Consider the following 19314-nt stretch of genomic DNA (forward strand, 5'->3'; position numbering starts at 1 on the left):
AGAGAAAAAACGGAATTGCAGTAGAAATATATATATATAATTATCTATCTGTATATCTATAATTAGTTAAATTAAATAAGAAGTGCAAAAGTGGAAATAAAGAAGTGGTGATGTAGTGTTCATGGCTTCAATGTCCGTTCAGAAACTGGATGGCAGAGGGGAAGAAGCTGTTCCTGAATTGCCGAGTGTGTGTCTTCAGGCTCCTGTACCTTCTTCCTGACAGTAGCAATGAGAAGAGGGCATGTCCTGGGTGATGGGGATCTTTACCAGTGGATGCCGACTTTTTGAGGCATCGCTCCTTGAAGATGTCCTGGAAACGGTGGAGGCCAGAGCCCATGATGGAGCTGACTGAGTTTACAACTCTCTGCAGCTTACTTTGATCCTGTGCAGTAGCCTCCCCCTCCCCACACCAGACGATGATGCAGCCAGTTAAAATGCCTTGATTAGTCAGGGCATGAAGGGATACGAGGCGACGGCACGAGTTTGGGGCTGAGAGGGAAAGTGGACCAAATGGTCCTGTACATTACGGTCTCCTTGAACTCGGCTGCATCAAGTGCTGTACGAGTGTAACACCACTGGATCCTGCTTTGAACCATCTGTTTGTGCTCAGATAGATTTGTGTTTCTATAGCAACCTCCACATCCCTTTCAGAGCAGTCCAAAGTACTTTATAGTCAGTGAAGTACTTTTTAAATATAGACACCGCTGTCATGTAGGAGGCACAGAAGCTGCTTTGTGCTCAGCAAGCTCTTACAAACAGTGGTACAATAATGAGCACAGTCTATTCTGTAGGAATTTTAACCAACTAAAGATGGGAGTATTTCAGACCATAAGATATAGGACATTAGGGCATTTGGCCCATCAAGTTTTCTCCACAATTTCAGTATGGCTAATCCATTTTTCCTCTCAGCCTCAATCTCCAGCCTTCTCCCTGTATGCCTTCATGCCCTGTCCGATCAAGAATCTATCAATCTCTGCCTTAAATATTAGTAAAAACTTGGCCTCCACAGCTGCCTGTAGCAACAAATTCCACAGATTCAGCCTCACTGGCTAAATAAAGACCTCATCTCCCTTCTAAAAGAATGCCCCTCCATTGAGATTATTCCCACTGGCTCTAGACCCTCCCACTGTAGGAAACATCCTCTCCACATTCACTCTATTGAGGCCTTTCAACATTTTGATAGGTGTCGAAGATATCACCTCTTATTCTTCTGAATTCCAGTGAGTACAGGCCCAGAGCCATCAAATGCTCCTCATATGACAAGCTGTTCAATCCTGGAATCATTTTCGTGAACCTCCTTTAAACTTTCTCCAGTGTCAGCACATCCTTACAAAGATTTTCTCTGAAAATCTTTTAAAAGAGCATAACAGGACCTTTACTGTCCATCTGGGAGCTTAGTAAGTGTTTCCAACTAATACTCAATTAAAGTCATTGGGTACATTTAACTGGAAGTTGATAAGTAGTCAGGGTGTCAAAGATTACCAGGGAGAATGCAGGAGAATGGGGTTGAGAGGAATAATAAGTCAGCTTAAGATGGCATGTTGGAGCATACCTAATGGGCTGAATGGCCTAATTCTGATCGTATGTGCTCCCAAGTGGAAAATTAGCACCCTCTCTACGCCAGTGAAGCATCACTCTAGATTTTGTGTTACAAGATCTTGGACAGGGGTTCCCAACTTTTTGTATATCATGGACCAATAGCATTCAGTCTGAGAACCCCAGGTTGGGAATCTCTGACCTAGGAAGAGTTTTTGACTCTCTGAATATGTCATCGCAGTCTGAACCATACCTGGTGTGCGTTACGATGTCAGTCAGTGCCCCTCCTTCCAGGAATTCCATCACTACCCACAGCTCGTCATCCACCAGATAGCTATTGTACATCTCCACCACGTTTTCATGATGGTAGTCTCGCATTATCACAACCTGCAGAGGGGAAGAAAAGAGGGAATGCTATAATGTGATGTGCTGAGGGACTCAGCAGGTTAGGCAGCACCTGTGGAAAAGAATAAACAGTCGACATTCTGAATAAACCCCTTCATCTGGTTCCTCCCTTTCCCTTTCTCCCCTGGTTCACTCTCCTCTCCTATCAGATTCTTTCTTCTTCAGCCCTTTACCTTTTTTCACCTATCACCTCCCAGCTTCTTATTTCATTCCATCCTGCCCCACCCAACCACCTTCTCCCACATCTGGTCTCCCTGTAAACTTTGACGCCCTTAGTTCTACCTCTCACCAAGACTCCGGACAGTTTACAGTGGCCAACTAACTCATCACCCTGCATGCCTTTGGAATGAGAGAGGAAACCCACACGGTCCCAGGGAGAACATGCAAATTCTACAGGGACAGCGTCAGAGCTCAGGGATCCAACCTGGGCCACACGAAGCTGAGGGGCAGGAGGCCTATACACTCTCAGGAAATGGTGATGCAGTGAAGAGGGCTTCACAAGCAGGAAATCTCTTCTCCTCACCTTCCTATCACCTCCCTCTGCTGCTCTTCCTCCTTCCCTTTCTTCCACGGTCCACTCTACTCTCCTGTCAGACTCCTTCCTCTTCAACTCTTTACCTTTTCAACCTATCACCTCCCAACTTCTAACTTCAATCCCCTCCCCCAGCCACCTGGCTTCACCTCTCACCTTCCAGCTTATACCCTCCCTCCACCTTCTTATTCTGGCTTTCTTCCCCCTTCCTTTCCAGGGTATTGTCCCAAAACAGTTTAATCCTCCCTGTAGATGCTGCTGAAATGCTCCAGCACTTTGTGTGTGTTGCTTTCTCACAGCCTCCTGAAGGAAAGTGGCCAAATTGGACAGGGGGCAGGGGGCAGGGGGCAGCAGGGGGGGGGGGGGGGAGGAGGAAAGAGGGCTGCCTGTGCATTTGTCCTCCAGCAACTGTGCCAGAAACCAGAGGAACTTTTGTGTGCTCAGAGGGACGGCCATCAGCTGCTGCTCTTGAGATCTGGTCACAGACAGCTGGTGTGAAGCTGGTTTCAGGATTATTTTCACCAAGTAAACACCAGAAGCATTCTCTCAGTCAAGAAAGGCCTCCACACAAAATGCAGAAGCCAGATCCACAATACTCCATGCACATTTTTTGTCTTGAACTGTTCACATTCCCACAGATCCTGCCAGTTCAAGGAGCAGCCTCCATGACGATTTTGTCTTACCAGGGGTCCACAGACTCCATGGTGAATGGCAGGGTTCCATGGCATAAAAATGGTTGGGAACCCCTGATTTACAGTCATCATTATGTACCGTGTCTATGACTTGGTCACCATGATTGTTCTTGACAGATTTTTCTGCAGAAGTGGTTTGCCACTGCCCTTTTTCGGGGCAGCGTCTTTACAAGACGGGTGTCCCCAGCCATTATCAACACTCTTCAGAGGCTGTCTGCCTGGTGTCAGTGGTCACATAACCAGGACACCACCTGCTCCCATGGCTTCACGTGACCCTGCTCCCAGGGGAGGGGCTAAGCAGGTGCTACACCTTGCCCAAGGGGAACCTACAGGCTAATGGAGAGAAGGAGTGTATTACCCCTCCTTTGGCAGGCCCTTCAGGCCAAGCCACCCAGCAACCCCCGACAACACCGATTTATCCCAAAGCCAATCAATCACGGACAACTTATCAACCCGATACACCTTCGGAAGGTGTGAGGAAACCGGAACACTCGAGGGAAACCCAAGCGTTCTGGGGCGGGGGTGCAGGGACACCAGGGGGAGGATGCCAGGATTGAACTCTGAATGTCAGTGCCCTGAGCTGTAATAGCATTGTTAGTGTAGCACCCTTTACTAAGGAACAACCACTGTGCTCCCATTACCTTCATTAAATATCAGGTTAAGCTCACTAGCCAAAGCCAATTAAGGCAAAACCATCCCTCAGTTTCTGTATGAGCAGTGCTTCCTCCAAATGTAAGGAAACTACTTCACAAGTAATTTAGTTTACTTTGGGATTTAATTTGTCTCAACCTTCACTGCCGTCTAGGAGAATTGGGTGCTGTGAACCAGGCCACGGCAAAATTCTCCAGGTTTGGCTGGTGATATGTTGTTAGTCTTGCTCAGGAGTGAGCACCCTGGTTATGATTCTTTCCCTTCACTGTGTGTCAGGATGAGTCTGGGAACTGGGCAGGGCAGGGCTGGGAATTGCCTGCATGTCAAAGAGCCAGCCGCAGCTCATCTGCATTACACTGACATGACTGGACAGAAAGTCCCTGAACAGAAGCAGGTGGGGGGGGGGGGGGGGGGAGAAAGGGAGGGAGATGGGAGAGGGTAGGATGGGCCAGGAGAGGGGAAGGGGTTGGACGGAGGGAGAAAGAGAAGGAGAGGGAAATGGAGGAATGGGAGGGATGGGGTGGAGGCAGGAAGGGTGGGGTGCTGGCCGTGTGGGGAGGGAGGGATGGAGTGGGGAGGTGGAGTGAGGGGGGTACAGAATAGGTGAATGTCGGGGGGAAACGAAGCTAATGAGAGTGAGGCAGGTGTACTGTACAATACATGCACACGTGACACGCACAAGCTGGGAAGTACCTTGGAAGCAGCTGTCTACCGGCCACACTTTGCTGAGCTTGCCAGCAAATACCTGCTCTCTCTTACCTGACACTGGAACATTAAAGCACAGTACAGAACCTTCAGCCCATGATGTTGTGTCCACCTTACACCCTACTCCAAGATCAATCTAACTCTTCCCTCCCTCATAGCCCTCCATATTTCCATCATCCATGTGGCTAGCTAACAGGCTCTTAAATATATCTGCTTCTACAAACATCCTGGCAGGGTGTTTCCCACACACCCACCGCTCTCTGGGGGTAAAAAGCTCTAACACCCCTAAACTCTCCCCCAGTCATAGTAAAGTTAAGCCCCCTCATACTAGTCATTTCTGCCCTGGCTGTCCACTCGATTTATGCCTCTTGTCATGTTGTACACCTCTTCAGGTCATCTCTCATCCCCCTTTACTCTGAAGAGAAAAGCCCCAGCTCAGTCATCCGTCTAAGCTAATTGTCCCCAATCTATCTGCCCCTGTCACCACCCCTGGTGGAGTGTTCCATGCACCCAGTACACCTCTCCTCTTGTGCGGTGAAGACCTCCATGACCCAGCTTACCTCATTGAAGAGCAGCTCCCGCCTCTGCTGTTTCCTCAGGTCCATCTTCTTCACTGCCACCAGCTTGCCTGTAGACTTCACGGTGGCGATGCAGACGATCCCGGTCGAGCCTTCGCCGATCTTAATGAAATTGTCCAGGTACGTCTGGGGGTCACCCGGATCCACCACCATCTGCAGGGCTGCTCGGAACTGCTCGTGGGACACCCGCTGCGGCTCTCTCTGGGGCGACCTGGACTCAGAGGCCGGGGGCTGGGAGCTGGGCTGAGGACTGCGTGCCAAGTGCGTGTCGGAGGCGTGAGGGGACAGGCCCGCGTGCCCTGCCTCCATGTGGGCCGGCTTGAAGTGACCCTGCTCTGGCTTATTTGCACTGTTCTTGGTAGCAGTGGGGCCATTGTGCCGGACTTCGTGAGGTACTCCTACCCGGACATCAACCTTCGCACAAAGGGAGAACACGTTAGAGAAACTAGATCACATATTAGTTATGCGCACTGCAGTACCCACCCGCCCAGCTGACCACAGGTCAGCGTGGCTGAGGAATCAGCCAACTTAATATCAGAGAATGTACACAACCTGAAACTCTTACTCTTTGTAGACATCCACGAAACAGTAAAAACTGCACAGAATGAGTGACAGAATAATGCTAGAATCCTAAAGACCTCCTGCACAAGCAACATCAAAAGCATCACCCCCCCCCCCCCACCAACCACCTTGCAAGCAATAGCAAAGTCCCAGACACCATGATCTAGAGTCCATCAGAAACTACAGTCATCTCAGACAGGCTCTCCCTCTCACTAGTGAGGGAGAGAGAGATATCGCTCCTGCAACAGTGAGGGGAGAGACCAGCAACTCACTGTTTCGATGGTACAGTCTGCCGTGTTGTTTGTCTGCAGTCTCTGACTCGAGGACCACAAGACAGAGAGAGACAGGGACACACACACACAGAGATAAGCACATTATTTGAGTGCAGCGGTCTTCTTTAAACAGCAATGTACACCACCTTATCTTCAAGGGGAAACTGAAAACATACTAATCTTGGCCTTAATGTACTCTGCCCTGCTCCCGCCATTCAATCCGCCCTGAGTAACACTTGCCTCATCTACCCTTCTGTTCTCTTCACTTGATGCCCAATAATCTATTAGTCAATTTAAATATACTCCATGACTAAACATCCAACCCCTTCAGAGACAGAAAGTACCAAAAATTCTCCAGTACTTGAGAATTTCTGTCCATAAGAGCCAAGCCCCTCTGCAGAGATGCCATCTCTCAGCCAACAGCCCATCAAATCCAGGTAAAACAAGACCACCGTTCATTTTTCCAATGTTCAGAGAGAATAGTTCAACATGTTTGCCATCTCTCCCAACAGGGCACATCTCAACCAAGGAATTAATCGGATAGGAAAGAGGTAGAAAATGTGAAACTCTAGTTAGAGGGAAGGGTGGGAGGGTTGCCTGAGGGAAGGGGAGTGAGCGGGGGGGGGGGGGGGTGTGGAAGGAAAAGTGCACGGATGGGGGAAGGCACCAGGGCGGGGGGGGGGGGGTGCCAAAGGGTGCGGTTGAAGAGGGGTTGAGGGAAGGGAGGGAAAAGCAGGCATGGAATGCATTGGGGGACTGGTGCTGGGAACAAGGATAGGGAAAGGAGGAAAAAAAGCCTGAAAGAACGAAAAACAAAAATCCAAACTATGATGGATGTAGCTGCAGCTCCCTCAATCCCGGCAGGACTCCATCAATCAATCGTCTTTACTGTACTTTTCCACCAATGCACAACGCACACATTCTATGACAGACAATTCCCAGCATTCTTAAAGATCAAACCGTAAAAAGCAGCAGATATGAACCATGTTTGTTAATACTGAAATCTAACATCCACCGGGAGCAACGTACAACCTAGGTCAGTTTAATGCTGAGGTCACAGCAGATATTGCATCACAAAGCAGGTTAGCTGCCTCAGTACGTCCAACACAAGGGAAGGTAAACACTCCCCTCATCACTGGACCTGGGTGATGAGGCTCTCTTGTGCCTTGCTGTGACAGGGAGCACTAGCCAAAAGCTAGGACCTACACACAGGTTATGGAGAGCTGGAGGCAGGAACTTGCATTCAACCTCCTTTCATTTTGGGAGAGGAATACTTGCATCTCCAAGGTGTTTTCACAGCCTAAGGACACCCGACGTGCTTTAGGGCCAGTGAGGTGTTGATGAATATAGTCCAGTCCATCACTGAGCACATCTACAAGGAGTGCTGTTGCAGAGAAAGCAGCATCCATCATCAGGGACACCCACCATCCAGTCCATTCTCTCTCCTCACTGCCGCCATCAGGACGGAGGGTACAGGAGCTTCAGGATTCTCAACAAAAGGTTCAGGAAGAACTCCTGAACCAGCGTGAATAATTTCACTCTCTGCAGCCCTGAAACCCTGTAGTCCTGTGTAGGTCTGTAGTCTAGTGTAGCTTTCTCTGTGTTGTTTTTTTTAAACGTAGTTCAGTCTAGTTTTTGTACTGCGTCATGTAACACCATGGTCCTGAAAAACATCTCATTTTTACTATGTACTGTATCAGCAGTTATGGTCGAAATGACAATAAAAGTTGACTTGACTTGAACTGATTCCACAACTTACAGACCCTGTTCTAAGGACCCTACAGCTCATGTTCTCAATATTAATTTATTACTTTCTACCTGCATAATTTGTTGCATTTTGCACATTGGTCATTTGTCTTTGTTGTGTGTGATCTTTTATTGATTCTTTTTTTCTATTTATTGTCAATATGTGCAAGAAAATGAATCTCAGGGGTGTACATGGTGACACAGACCTACTTAATGATAATGAATTTATTTTGAACTTGGGTGCCCCAGTTGAGGCGTTCTGGAGTTCAGGCACCGTTCTGAAAGGAATGCCTGTGGAACATGTTGCTTTTCGCTGGGTGCTCTGCTTTCCTCCCATAATTCAAAGACACGGGTACCCAGGCAGGTTAATTGGTCATTGTAAATTAGCCCCTAATTCGGTCAGGGTTAAATCAGTCTTTCGGGGTTGCTGGGGATGGAAGGGTCTACTGCGCATTGTATCGCTAATAAATTAAAAAAAAACACAATTAAAAACCTTGATGAAGGGATAGCAACCTGTGCTGTTAAGTATTCCTTTCCCCACAGCCTACTGGGAGGTTCTAGAATTTATTCGGAAAATCCAGCATCAGCTCCAGTTCTGCTTTGAGACACTGTTGTAATGTGATTTCCACTGTAATATAGGCAGATTGGAGCCAATCTTTGCACAGTGAGCAAATGCAAAGGAAATGTGCAGTCCTGCCAATCGTTGATTGCAAAGGGGTGACAAAGAAGAAAGAGGAAGTTGGGGGCAGACAGAGTAGGGGGCTGGGGGGTAGAGTGGGGACTAGGACAGGGGCTGGGGGGAGGGTATCTGGGGGGCCGGGGGCAGGGCGTGTGTGGGACAGAGGGGGGTGAGGGTGTGTGGGGGTCAGGGTGGGTGTGCGTGTGTGGGGGTAGCGGGGGACGTGTGTGGGGGTAGAGTGGGGTGTGTGTGGGGGTAAAGTGGGGTGTGTGTGCGGGTAGAGTGGGGTGTGTGTGCGGGTAGAGTGGGGTGTGTGTGCGGGTAGAGTGGGGTGTGTGTGCGGGTAGAGTGGGGTGTGTGTGCGGGTAGAGTGGGGTGTGTGTGCGGGTAGAGTGGGCTGTGTGTGCGGGTAGAGTGGGGTGTGTGTGCGGGTAGAGTGGGGTGTGTGTGCGGGTAGAGTGGGGTGTGTGTGCGGGTAGAGTGGGGTGTGTGTGCGGGTAGAGTGGGGTGTGTGTGCGGGTAGAGTGGGGTGTGTGTGCGGGTAGAGTGGGGTGTGTGTGCGGGTAGAGTGGGGTGTGTGTGCGGGTAGAGTGGTAGAGGGGTGATCATAGATTCTTTGGAAAGGGATGCTTACTGGCTTAACGATCCAGAATGTGGGAAATCGCGGTTTGAAGATAAAATTATTGGTCTTGGAGCAGTTATGAAATGTCATTTATATGACAGGAGGCCTTTGAGAATTGAACTCAGCTATGTAATTAGTTAATCACAAGTAAGACTTGATGTATTTATTCTTAGTGCTCCCACTCCAGCTTAGCCACTGAGACAGGGAAACTGCAGCAGATGTGCACAGTGTATGGTGAATCCGCACATCACCAGTCCGTCTTGTGCTATTAAACTTAGAAGATTACAAAGGGCATTGCTTACAGCTTTCATGAAATATTAATAAAATTGTGCGAGCTTCCTATGGTAAAGCTCCCTCTCGGCCAGATGTCAATGTTAAAATCCCTCTACAATCACAGATGGCGTGACATCTAAAGCTTTGATAAACTTCTATTGATATGTGGAGAGTGTACTGACTGGCTGCATCACAGCCTGGTACGGAAACACCAAAGCCCTTGAATGGAAAATCCTACAAAACTGTGGTGAATATGGCCCAGTCGATCACGGGTAAAGCCCTCCCCACCACTGAGTACATCTACATGAAACACTGACTCAGGGTCCGAGGCCTCAGTACGCCAGGCCGAAGTCCGGAATTGTACCGATTACTCTAATCCAAGGCTTCCCAACCTGGGCTCCATGGGCCCTTTGCTTAATGGTATTGGTCCATGAGAACCCCTGCTCTAACAGATCATTACAACATCGCGAACATAACTTCCTTCTTTACTGCCACTTTCATTTGCAAAGTTCACTCTGATGATGCACCTGGCCAGGTACTGAAAACATGCTGGCATCTTCATCCTCTCACTGTTGCAGTCTGAGGTTCCCACCTGCTTCAGCAGGGTTTCCAGTGCCCAAGAAGAGCAGGGTGAGGGGCTAGATTACTTCTGTTTGTATAGTGAAATATCAAGACATCCAGGGAAATGTACTGTTCGTTTCAATGACCACAGTGTTCTGGGGAAGATGCCTACAAGCGTTGTCATGCTTCTACTGCCAATATAACATGCCCACAACTCACTAACCCTAACCCGTACATCTTTAGAGTGTGGGAGGAAACTGGAGCAGCTGGAGGAAGCCCACACGGTTATGGAAAGAACATACAAACTCCTTATAGACAGCTGTGGGAATAGAAGCCAGATCCTCTGATAAATCACTGGTGTTATAAAGAAGCAGGTTAAACTTATGCTGCCGATTCACCCAGCAGCATTCACAGCAACCACAACAAAGTGCTTTAAAAGGTTTGTCGTAGCTGATCAATTCCTGTCTGACCAAGGACATGGACCTGCTGCAATTCACCTACTGCCACAACGGGTCTACAGCGGACACAACCTCATTGCTCTTCACAACCACAAGGCAGACATCAGACTACAGTTATAGGTAACAGCTCAGCATTCTGCACCATCACATCTCTCCCTCAGTACCAATAACCGAACTGGAACTAGATTCTGGTATCAGTTAACAGCTCAGTATTTGAGACCATCACATCATTCCCTTAGAAGTAATGACTGTGTGGCACCGTAGCGTAGCAGTTAGCATAACACTTTACAGTACAGGTGACCCAGGTTCAATTCCTGCCACTGCCTGTGAGGAGTTTGTACGAGATTATGTGGGTTTCCTCAGGGCGCTCTACAGTCCAAAAACGTACCAGTTGGTAGGTCAGCTGGACACTAAGTTGCCATGTGATTAGGCCAGGGTTAAATCGAGGGATTATCTGTAAATAAATAAAACTGAGCTGAAACTGGATCCTCAGCTTCCTTTTAGAGAGACTAGTATGGACCGGTAATAACATTTCTTTCTTGCTGAAATTTAACACAGGCGCACCTCAACAATCTGTGCCTGGCCCATTGCTCGACTCCCTACACTCACGGCTGTGTGGCTATACACAGAACAGACGACATATAAGTTCGCCAGTGACACCAGTGCTGCTGGCTGAATCACGTAGCAACCAAGATGTGAACAGGAGCAAGACAGACCGGCTCGTCAAGTGGTGTCGCAACAACCTCACAGCAGGACAAAGGTCTTCAGGAAGGGCAAGTCAGGAGAGCACACACCATTCTCTGTGGATCGAAATAACATCTCCACCTTGCTAACAATCAACACTGGGATGCGCGCTTAACTCACTGCTCTACTCTCATTACACCCATGGTTAGACACAGCTCAAAAGCCATCTGTAAATTTGCTGACAACACAACTATTGTTGGCAGTATTTCAAACGGTGATGAGAAGCATACAGGAATAAGATATATCAGCTAGTTGGATGGTGAACACAGGAAGAACTTCAGTAAGACCAAAGAACGGACTATGGACTTCAGAAAGGGTAAGATGAGGGAACACAGTCTTCACAGAGGGGTCAGAAGCGGAAAGAGTGAGCAATCTCAGGTTTCCAGGTGTCAGCATCTCTGAGGATGTATCCTAGGCCCAACATATCACTGCAGCTACAAAGAGGGCAAGACAGCGACTGTACTTCATTAGGAGATTGAGGAGAGCATCACCAAAGGCAACTCGCAAATTTCCACAGATGTATCATGGAGAACATTCTAACTGGCTACATTGCTGTCTGGTATGGGGGGTGGCATGGGCGGGGGGGAAGGTTTGCTACTGCATAAGATCGAAATAAATTGCAGAGTTTTAAACTTAGTCAGCTCCAACACAGGCACTAGTCTCTGTAGTATCCAGGGCATCTTCAAGGAGTGATGCCTCAAAAAGGTGGCATCCATCATTAAGGACCCCATCACCCAGGACGTGCCCTCTTCTCATTGCTACCGTCAGGGAGGAGGTACAGGAGCATGAAGACACTCACTCAATGGTTCAGGAACAGCTTCTTCCCCTCTGCCATCAGATTTCTGAATGGACAATGACTGCTCACTACTTTATTTATGCACTGCTTATTTAACTATTAAATGCATAATAGTTAGTGTAAATCACTTTTTTCTATTATGTATTACACTGTACTGCTGCAGCAAAGTTAACACGTTTTCACAAAATACGACAGCGATATTGAGCCTGATTCTGATTCTGCTTTGGGGGATCAGCAGAGGAAAGAGTGAGCCGCTTTAAGCTCCCGGGCTCAGCACCTCACAGGCTCTACCCTGGGCCCAACACAACCATGAAGACACACCAGTAGCCTGCTTTGTTAGGAGTTTCAACAGATTTAATACGTCACCAAATTCTTGCACATTTCTATAGAACCTCGTATTCAACCCCCAATGCACAGGATCGCAGGAAGCTGGGTTATAGACAAATGCGGCTAACGAGAGAAGGTTAAAATAAAAGCAAAAGAGACAGCGTACAAGGAAGCAAAAATTAGTGGGAAAACTGAGGACAGGACGAATTTAAAAAATTTACAGAAGGAAACTAAGAAAGTCATTAGGAAAGAAAAGATGAATTATCAAAGGAAATTGGCAATTAACATAAAAAAGGACACTAAAAGTTGTTTTTAAATATATGGAGAGTAAAAGAGTGACACAGGTAGATAATAGGACCTATTGAAAAGGATGCTGGAGAAATTATAATGGGTAACAAAGAGATGGCAGAGGAACTAAATGAGTATTTGCATCAGTCTTCACAGTGGAAGACAATAGCAACATACTTGATAGCCAGAGGCCTCAGGGAATAGAATTAGGTACAGTCAAGATTACCAGAGGGAAAGTGCTTGAGAAGCTAAATGGACTAAGGATAGATAAGTCTCCCGGACTGGATGTAGTGCATCCACGGGTTCTGAAGGTGGCGGCTTTGGAGATTGTGGAGGTATTGGAAATAATCTTCCAGGAAACAGTAGACTCCGGCACGGTTCCGGAGGACTGGAAGGTCACAAATATAGTTCCGTTGTTCAAGAAAGGGGGGAGGCAGCAAAAAGAAAATTACAGACTTATTAGTCTGACATCGGTAGCTGGAAAATTATTGGGAGTCGATCCTTAGGGATGAGATTATGAATTACCTTGAGGTGCATGACAAAATAGGCCCAAGCCAACATGGTTTCATGATGGGAAGATCCTGCCTCACCAATCTATTGGAATTTTTTGAGGTAATCTCGAATAAGATTGACAAGGGAGAGGCTGTGGATGTTGAGTATCTGGATTTTCAAAAGGCCTTTGATAAGGTGCCGCATAAGAGGCTGCTTAATAAGATGAGAGCCCATGGAATTACAGGAAAGATATTGGAATGGGTGGAGCATTGGCTGATAGGTAGAAAGCAAAGGGTGGGAATAAAGGGATCCTATTCTGGTTGGTTGCTGGTTACTAGTGGTGTTCCACAGGGGTCGGTGGTGGGGCCTCTTCTTTTTACACTGTATATCGATGACTTAGATTATGGATTAAATGGTTTTTTGGCTAAGTTTGCAGATAACACCGAGATAGGTGGAGGAGCAGGAAGTGTTGAAGAAACGGAGAGGTTACAGAGAGACTTGGTCAGTTTAGGAGAGTGGGCAAAGAAATGGCAGATGAGATACAATGTTGAGAAATGTACGGTTGTACATTTTGGAAGAAGAAACAATCAGGCAGATTATTATTTAGATAGGGAGAAAATTCAAAAATTGGAAGTGCAAAGGGACTTGGGGATCCTAGAGCAGGATACCCTAAAGGTTAACCACCAGGTTGGATCGGCAATAAGAAAAGCGAATGCTATGTTGGCATTCATTTCAAGAGGAATAGTGTGTAAGAGTAAGGAGGTGTTGATGAGGCTCTATGGAGCACTGGTGAGACCCCATTTGGGCCCCCTATCTTAGGGAGGATGTGCTGATGTTGGAGAGAGTTCAGAGAAGATTCACGAGGATGATTCCTGGAATGCAGGGACTAACATATGAGGAGCATTTATCGGCTCTTGGATTGTATTCATTGGCATATAGAAGAATGAGAGGGGATCTCATAGAAACATTTCGAATGCTGAAAGGGTTGGACTTAGTGTGTTGCCTTAAGGCATTTGTTTAGCTTTATTACATTTTCGCTTTAGTAATTTGTTTGTAATTATTTTCTAGTTAAAGTTAAGGTTGTTGAAAGTAAATTCGTTGTCTGTGATGTAACGCGGCATGCGATGACGTCACACTTGGTTTTGCCGCATCTTGTGGGAAATACCGGTTTGGAGAAATGGGAAGGAGGGGTCTTGTGTGTGCAGGATCAATGTGAGAAAAGTTTAATTCTACGCACTAGAAACATCATAGAAGCAATGCCGTAAGTTCATAAGTTAACGCTGATTCTGTTAAAAGTAATAACGGTTGATAAAGTTTATTTTCTTGTGCTATTGAAAGCGTTACTGGATAGTTTGTGTTGAAGTGTATTTAAAGCCAGTCGATGGCGTAGGTAGATTCTGACTGTATGTTGTACTTTAATGTAATATAGGTTGTTGTAGTTTTACTTTTACAAGTATTTCTGATGTAAATGTGATGCCAAAAAGGAAACAAATACTGTATATACTTTGTATTGTTTTATCAACAGTTTTCACCATATGTTAATGTGGAAGAGTGAACAGTAAACGGTTAATCTTACTGCGATCATGCCTCATTGACTACGGTTTACCTCGGTGTTTAGTTCAGAGTTCTTACACCTGTACGAGAACACTACCGAGTAGGTGTGGAAAGGCTGTTACCCTTGGTGGGTGAGTCCAGGACAAGGACTTAGAATGAGAGGGTTCCCATTTAAAACAGAAATGAGGAGAAATTTTTTTAGCCAGAGGGTCGTGGATTTATGGAATTCATTGCCACATACAGCTGTGGAGGCCCAATCATTGAGGGTTTTTAAGGAGGAGATTGACAGGTATCTAATTAGTCAGGGTATCAAGGGATATGGAAAAAAGCTGGATAGACGGAAGAATAGTTTAGCTCATGGTGGAGTGGCGGAGCAGACTCGATGGGCCGAATGCCCTACTTCTGTTCCTTTGTCTTGTGATTACTGAGGACCTGCAAAATATGGTGCCTCAAGAAGGCATCATCTATTGCTAAGGACCCTCACTATACAAGACATGCCCTCTTCTCGTTACTACCACATACAGGAGCGTCAAGGTCTTATTCAGTGATTCAGAAACAGCTTTATCCCCTCCACCATCAGATTTCTCAACAGTAATGAACTCGCAAATACTATCTCGTTATTCCTTTGCTTTTGCACTATTTATAACACTTTTTACATCTTCATGTGGTAGCGCTGCCGCAAGACAACAAATTCCATAAACAACAAAACCTGCAAATGCTGGAAATCCAGAGCAACACACACAAAATACTAGAGGAACTCAGAAGGACAGGCAGCGTCTTTGGAAAGGAATAAACAGTGGATGTTTTGGCTGAAACCTTCGTCAGAACTGGAAAGGGGCAGAGGCCAGAAATAAGGTGTTGGGAAAGGGTGGAGTACCAGCTGGGAGGTAATAAGTGAGACTTCTTCAACTACCACCTTCCAGCTTATTTCATTTCCCCCATCCCCACCCTCCTCACTTATCACCTGACAACTTGTACTCCAGCCCCACACCCTCCCCCCCTTTCTTCTTCTATCCCTTCCTTTTCAGTCCTGACCCAAAACATTATCTGTTTACTCCTCTCCATGGATGCTGCCTTACCTGCAAAGTTCTTCCAGCATTTTGTGTGTGTTGCTCTGGATTTCAAGCATCTACAGAATCTCTTGTGTTCAAACCTTCTTGACACAACTCCACGTGCTTACTTCAGCAATTAAAAGATCAATGACCAACTTGAGAGAAAAGGCGAGATGCAGCATGCCACACAAACCTGGCTGTTGGTGCCTCTGTTTGTTCCAGCATCGGCCATTGGGTAAGTATTGAAGGGTCTCCCAGACGGATGCAGGCCCTTTCGCGTTCCGTCAGCATCTGGAATGTTTGGAGACCGGATGTTTGGACCAGAGAGAGGTCGTTTGTCCTTGGGGGACTGTGGGCTGATTTCGCCAGTGTACGTGGACGTCGGCCTCTTGTCTGCAGCTTCAACCCTCTCTCGCCGTGCTGAGCGGTCCTGTGAATTGGTGGCCTCATTGAAACCAACGTGGTTTCCTTCCCGGTCCCCCGGGTGGTGCTCTCTCCTGCTGTCCGCTTTCTCGTGTGATTTGCCCCTGTTGTCAGGGTGCCGGTGGTGATCGGCACGGGGCTCCTTGTCGCGGTGGTTGGGCCTGCTCGGCTCCTGACCCCTGGGCTGCTGCGGGTGAGCACGACTACTCTCCCGCTCCGCATTTCGGTTCCTGTGCCTGTCATCCCTCCCCTGGTCCCACTCATCCCGGGACCCTGGTTTGCTCCCCTCAGTCCTTGCCTTATTATCGTGGTATCTATCCAGCTCAGATGAGTAGACACCCTTAGTGTGGCTATTGTGCATGCCGTTCTTGTGCACCCCATCCTGTGGCTGGTCCCGATGGGGCAGTGAAGGTGGGCTCCCTCTCCGCAGGGAGTTAGAACGAGTAACAGAAACGTTCTCAAATTCATCCAGAAGCCAGTTCAGTGAGCCGTCAATTCCAACTTTGCTTCCCCTTACAATGGCCTGAAGTGAAGAAAAGGAAGAAAGCATATATTTTAATTCACAGAAATACTTTTTGAGGAATTAATTGCCAAACAAAGCTGGAAAAAAGTTCTTTTCCCCAAGCAGGAAGGCTGATCAACACCTCCATCCACTAACACACCCCTCCACACCCCCAATCACCAGTATTTATAATATCCTGTCAGTCACGTTATGTACAGACACTCCTGTGTCTAGCATCACTTTATGCACTTACAATGTATATTTTTATCATCATTCTGTGCCGTGTCGTATGATGTGAGCGATCATGGCCTTTCCACGACCATGATTGTTTTTGACAAGCTTTTCAACAGAAGTGGTTTGCCAGTGCCTTCACTGCCATTGGGCAGTGTCTTTACAAGATGGGTGACCCCAGCCATTATCAATACTCTTCAGAGAGGCATCACATAACCAGGAGTAAGCAAATGCAGCACTTTACCCAAGGGTGACTGCAGGCTAGAGGAGAGAAGGAGTGCCTTGCACCTCCTTTGGTAGAGACATTTTCTACCCCACCACCCTTTATGTATCGTTTATGTATAGCTTTTCATAAATTACATTGTATTTACTTTACTGTAAATGCCTGCAAGATGAGCCTCCAGATAGCATACAATAATAGATTCAGTAGCCACTTTATTAGGTACACCTGTGCACCTGCTCGTTAATGCAAATATCTAACCAATCATGCGGCAGCAACTCAATGCGTAAAAGCATGTCGACATGGTCAGGAGGTTCCGTTGTTGTTCAGACCAAACATCAGACTGGGGAAGAAATGTGATCTAAATGACTTTGAATGTGGAATGACTGTTGGTGCCAGATAGGGAGGTTTGAGTATCTCAGAAGCTACAGATGCACAACCTCTATGCACCTGTTGTGAGAGGTGGAAACAGATAAGGCCAGCCAGCAGGAATCTGGTGAAGCTGTCTAGACAGCCCCCCGCACAGTGGATGCAATGGATTACAGAAGTATTGAACTCTAACCATACTTGAGCCTATGAGAACCAAGAACCCAAGTAAGCAAGGCTTACAGAGTTTGGTGTGTAAAAAAAGGGAAAAAATCCAGTGAACAGCCGTTCTATTGGTGAAAATGCCTTGTTACTGAGAGAGGTCAGATTAGAAAGGCCAGGCTGGTCCAAGCTGACAGCAAGGCAGCAGTAGTTCAAATAATGTGTTACAATAGTGGAATATAGAAGAACATGTCTGAAAGTACAACACTTCAAATCTTGAAGTGGATGGGCTGCAGCAGAAGAACACATCGAGTTCCACCCCTGGATCTAATAAAGTGGCCAGCGAGCGAACACTATAGTTTCTGATGTTTTGGCCTTCACAGATCCCTGATATCAACATCATCGAGGCTGTCTGGGCTTACCTGGAGAGACAGAAGCAAGCAAGACAGTGGAAGTCTGTAGAACTGTGGCAAGTTCTCCAAGCTTGGAACAACCTACCATCTGATTTTCTTATAAACTGCCCAACAGTGTACCAAAGAGAACTAATGCAATCGTAAAGGCAAAGGGTGGTCACACCAAATATTGATTTAGATTTTTTACTGTTTACTGCTATTTATAGTTTTTTTTATATATTTAAAAACTTTTCAGTTCAATACACTAGACAACAGACTTTCCTTTCTGAATACCTTTGAGTGTATCTTATAGACCTTGGGCTGCTGATGATGAAAATCACCATGAAATCACCTAATCACACACTGTTTTTCTGAAATTGCCTGTATTTGTTATATGAATTGATAATTCAAGTCAGAATAACTGATGCCAAGATTAAGGCAGGCTTTTTTGTTGGGCCACAATCAAACAGGTCATCAATGACAGGCAATTCGAAGAACTTCTAGTGGGACCAGAGAAAATCGCATGGAAGGCATCCAAGGCTGTTGGTGAAAAATTTCTTGGCAACTACAGAGCATCAAACTATGTGCAGCTGGTTGACAACATGCTTCAAGCAAACAAAAACAATGAAGTGCAACATGTCACTAAAGATTCATTTTCTGCATTCCCATTTAGACTTCTTCCCTGCAAATCTTGGCACTGTCAGTGACAATCACGGTGAAGGGTTTCACCAGGACATTGCAGTCACGGAGAAATGGTATCAGGGCAACTGGAATCCATCAATACTGGCTGATTATTGCTGGACAGTTAAGTGAGAAGCCTCAGACACTGAGTACAAATGAAAATCATCAACAAAACATATTTAGCTGAGCTGAAACATTGCAAAGTATCAGCTCCGTTATGCAATGAGTACTGGCCCTTCAGCCCACAATGTTCTGCTGACCCTTAAACCCTGCCTCCCATATATCCCCCCACCCTAAAAGAACATAGAATAGTACAATAGTATATTCAATAAAAGTTAATTTCTTACTTCTCCAAATTCTTGCGTGATAGTAGTCTGATATATGTGTTCAGCTTCAAGCAGTCTATTAGAAACAGAAAATTCTGAAGAAGCAATACTTCTGAAGAAATTTGTCGACCAGTGCTATTTTTGAAAGCACCTTTACAGAATATTTTTACATGCATCTCAGACTTCTTGCCCAGTGCTGTAGATACATATTTTGATAATAAATTTTACTCTGAACTTCTTCATGGTCAACATAGACTTGCTGAACCAAGGGGACTGTTTGTGCCATACAAATTAAATACCAACAGCACTGACGCTTTCCTTAAGATTTAAAATTTTAAAGGACGACTGTTCTATACAGTTTAAACGGCATGGACTAAAGGGGCTGAATGGCCCATTTCTGTGCTGTACTTTCCTATGACTCTAAAGTGAAAACAGCTGTGACACAGCCTGTCTGCAGAATATCACCAAGCACCGCCGCCAGATCACG

The 19314-nt window shown here is 46.5% G+C and overlaps 1 protein-coding gene across 6 annotated transcripts in view; it reads right to left on the reverse strand.

Annotated features, from left to right (window-relative positions):
- The window catches only part of pak4 (p21 protein (Cdc42/Rac)-activated kinase 4), a 216739-nt gene that overhangs the window by 24647 nt on the left and 172778 nt on the right, over window positions 1-19314 (reverse strand). For all 6 annotated transcript variants that reach the window (XM_059985032.1, XM_059985034.1, XM_059985033.1 and 3 more), the window contains 3 exons: window positions 15718-16470; window positions 5082-5513; window positions 1790-1923 (listed from right to left, as the gene is read on the reverse strand). In XM_059985032.1, coding sequence (XP_059841015.1) covers window positions 1790-1923; window positions 5082-5513; window positions 15718-16470 — 1319 coding nt within the window. The remainder of the gene's footprint in view (window positions 1-1789; window positions 1924-5081; window positions 5514-15717; window positions 16471-19314) is intronic.

The sequence above is a fragment of the Hypanus sabinus genome, chromosome 11 (genome assembly GCF_030144855.1).
Source record: "Hypanus sabinus isolate sHypSab1 chromosome 11, sHypSab1.hap1, whole genome shotgun sequence".
NCBI classification, from domain to species: Eukaryota; Metazoa; Chordata; class Chondrichthyes; order Myliobatiformes; family Dasyatidae; genus Hypanus; species Hypanus sabinus.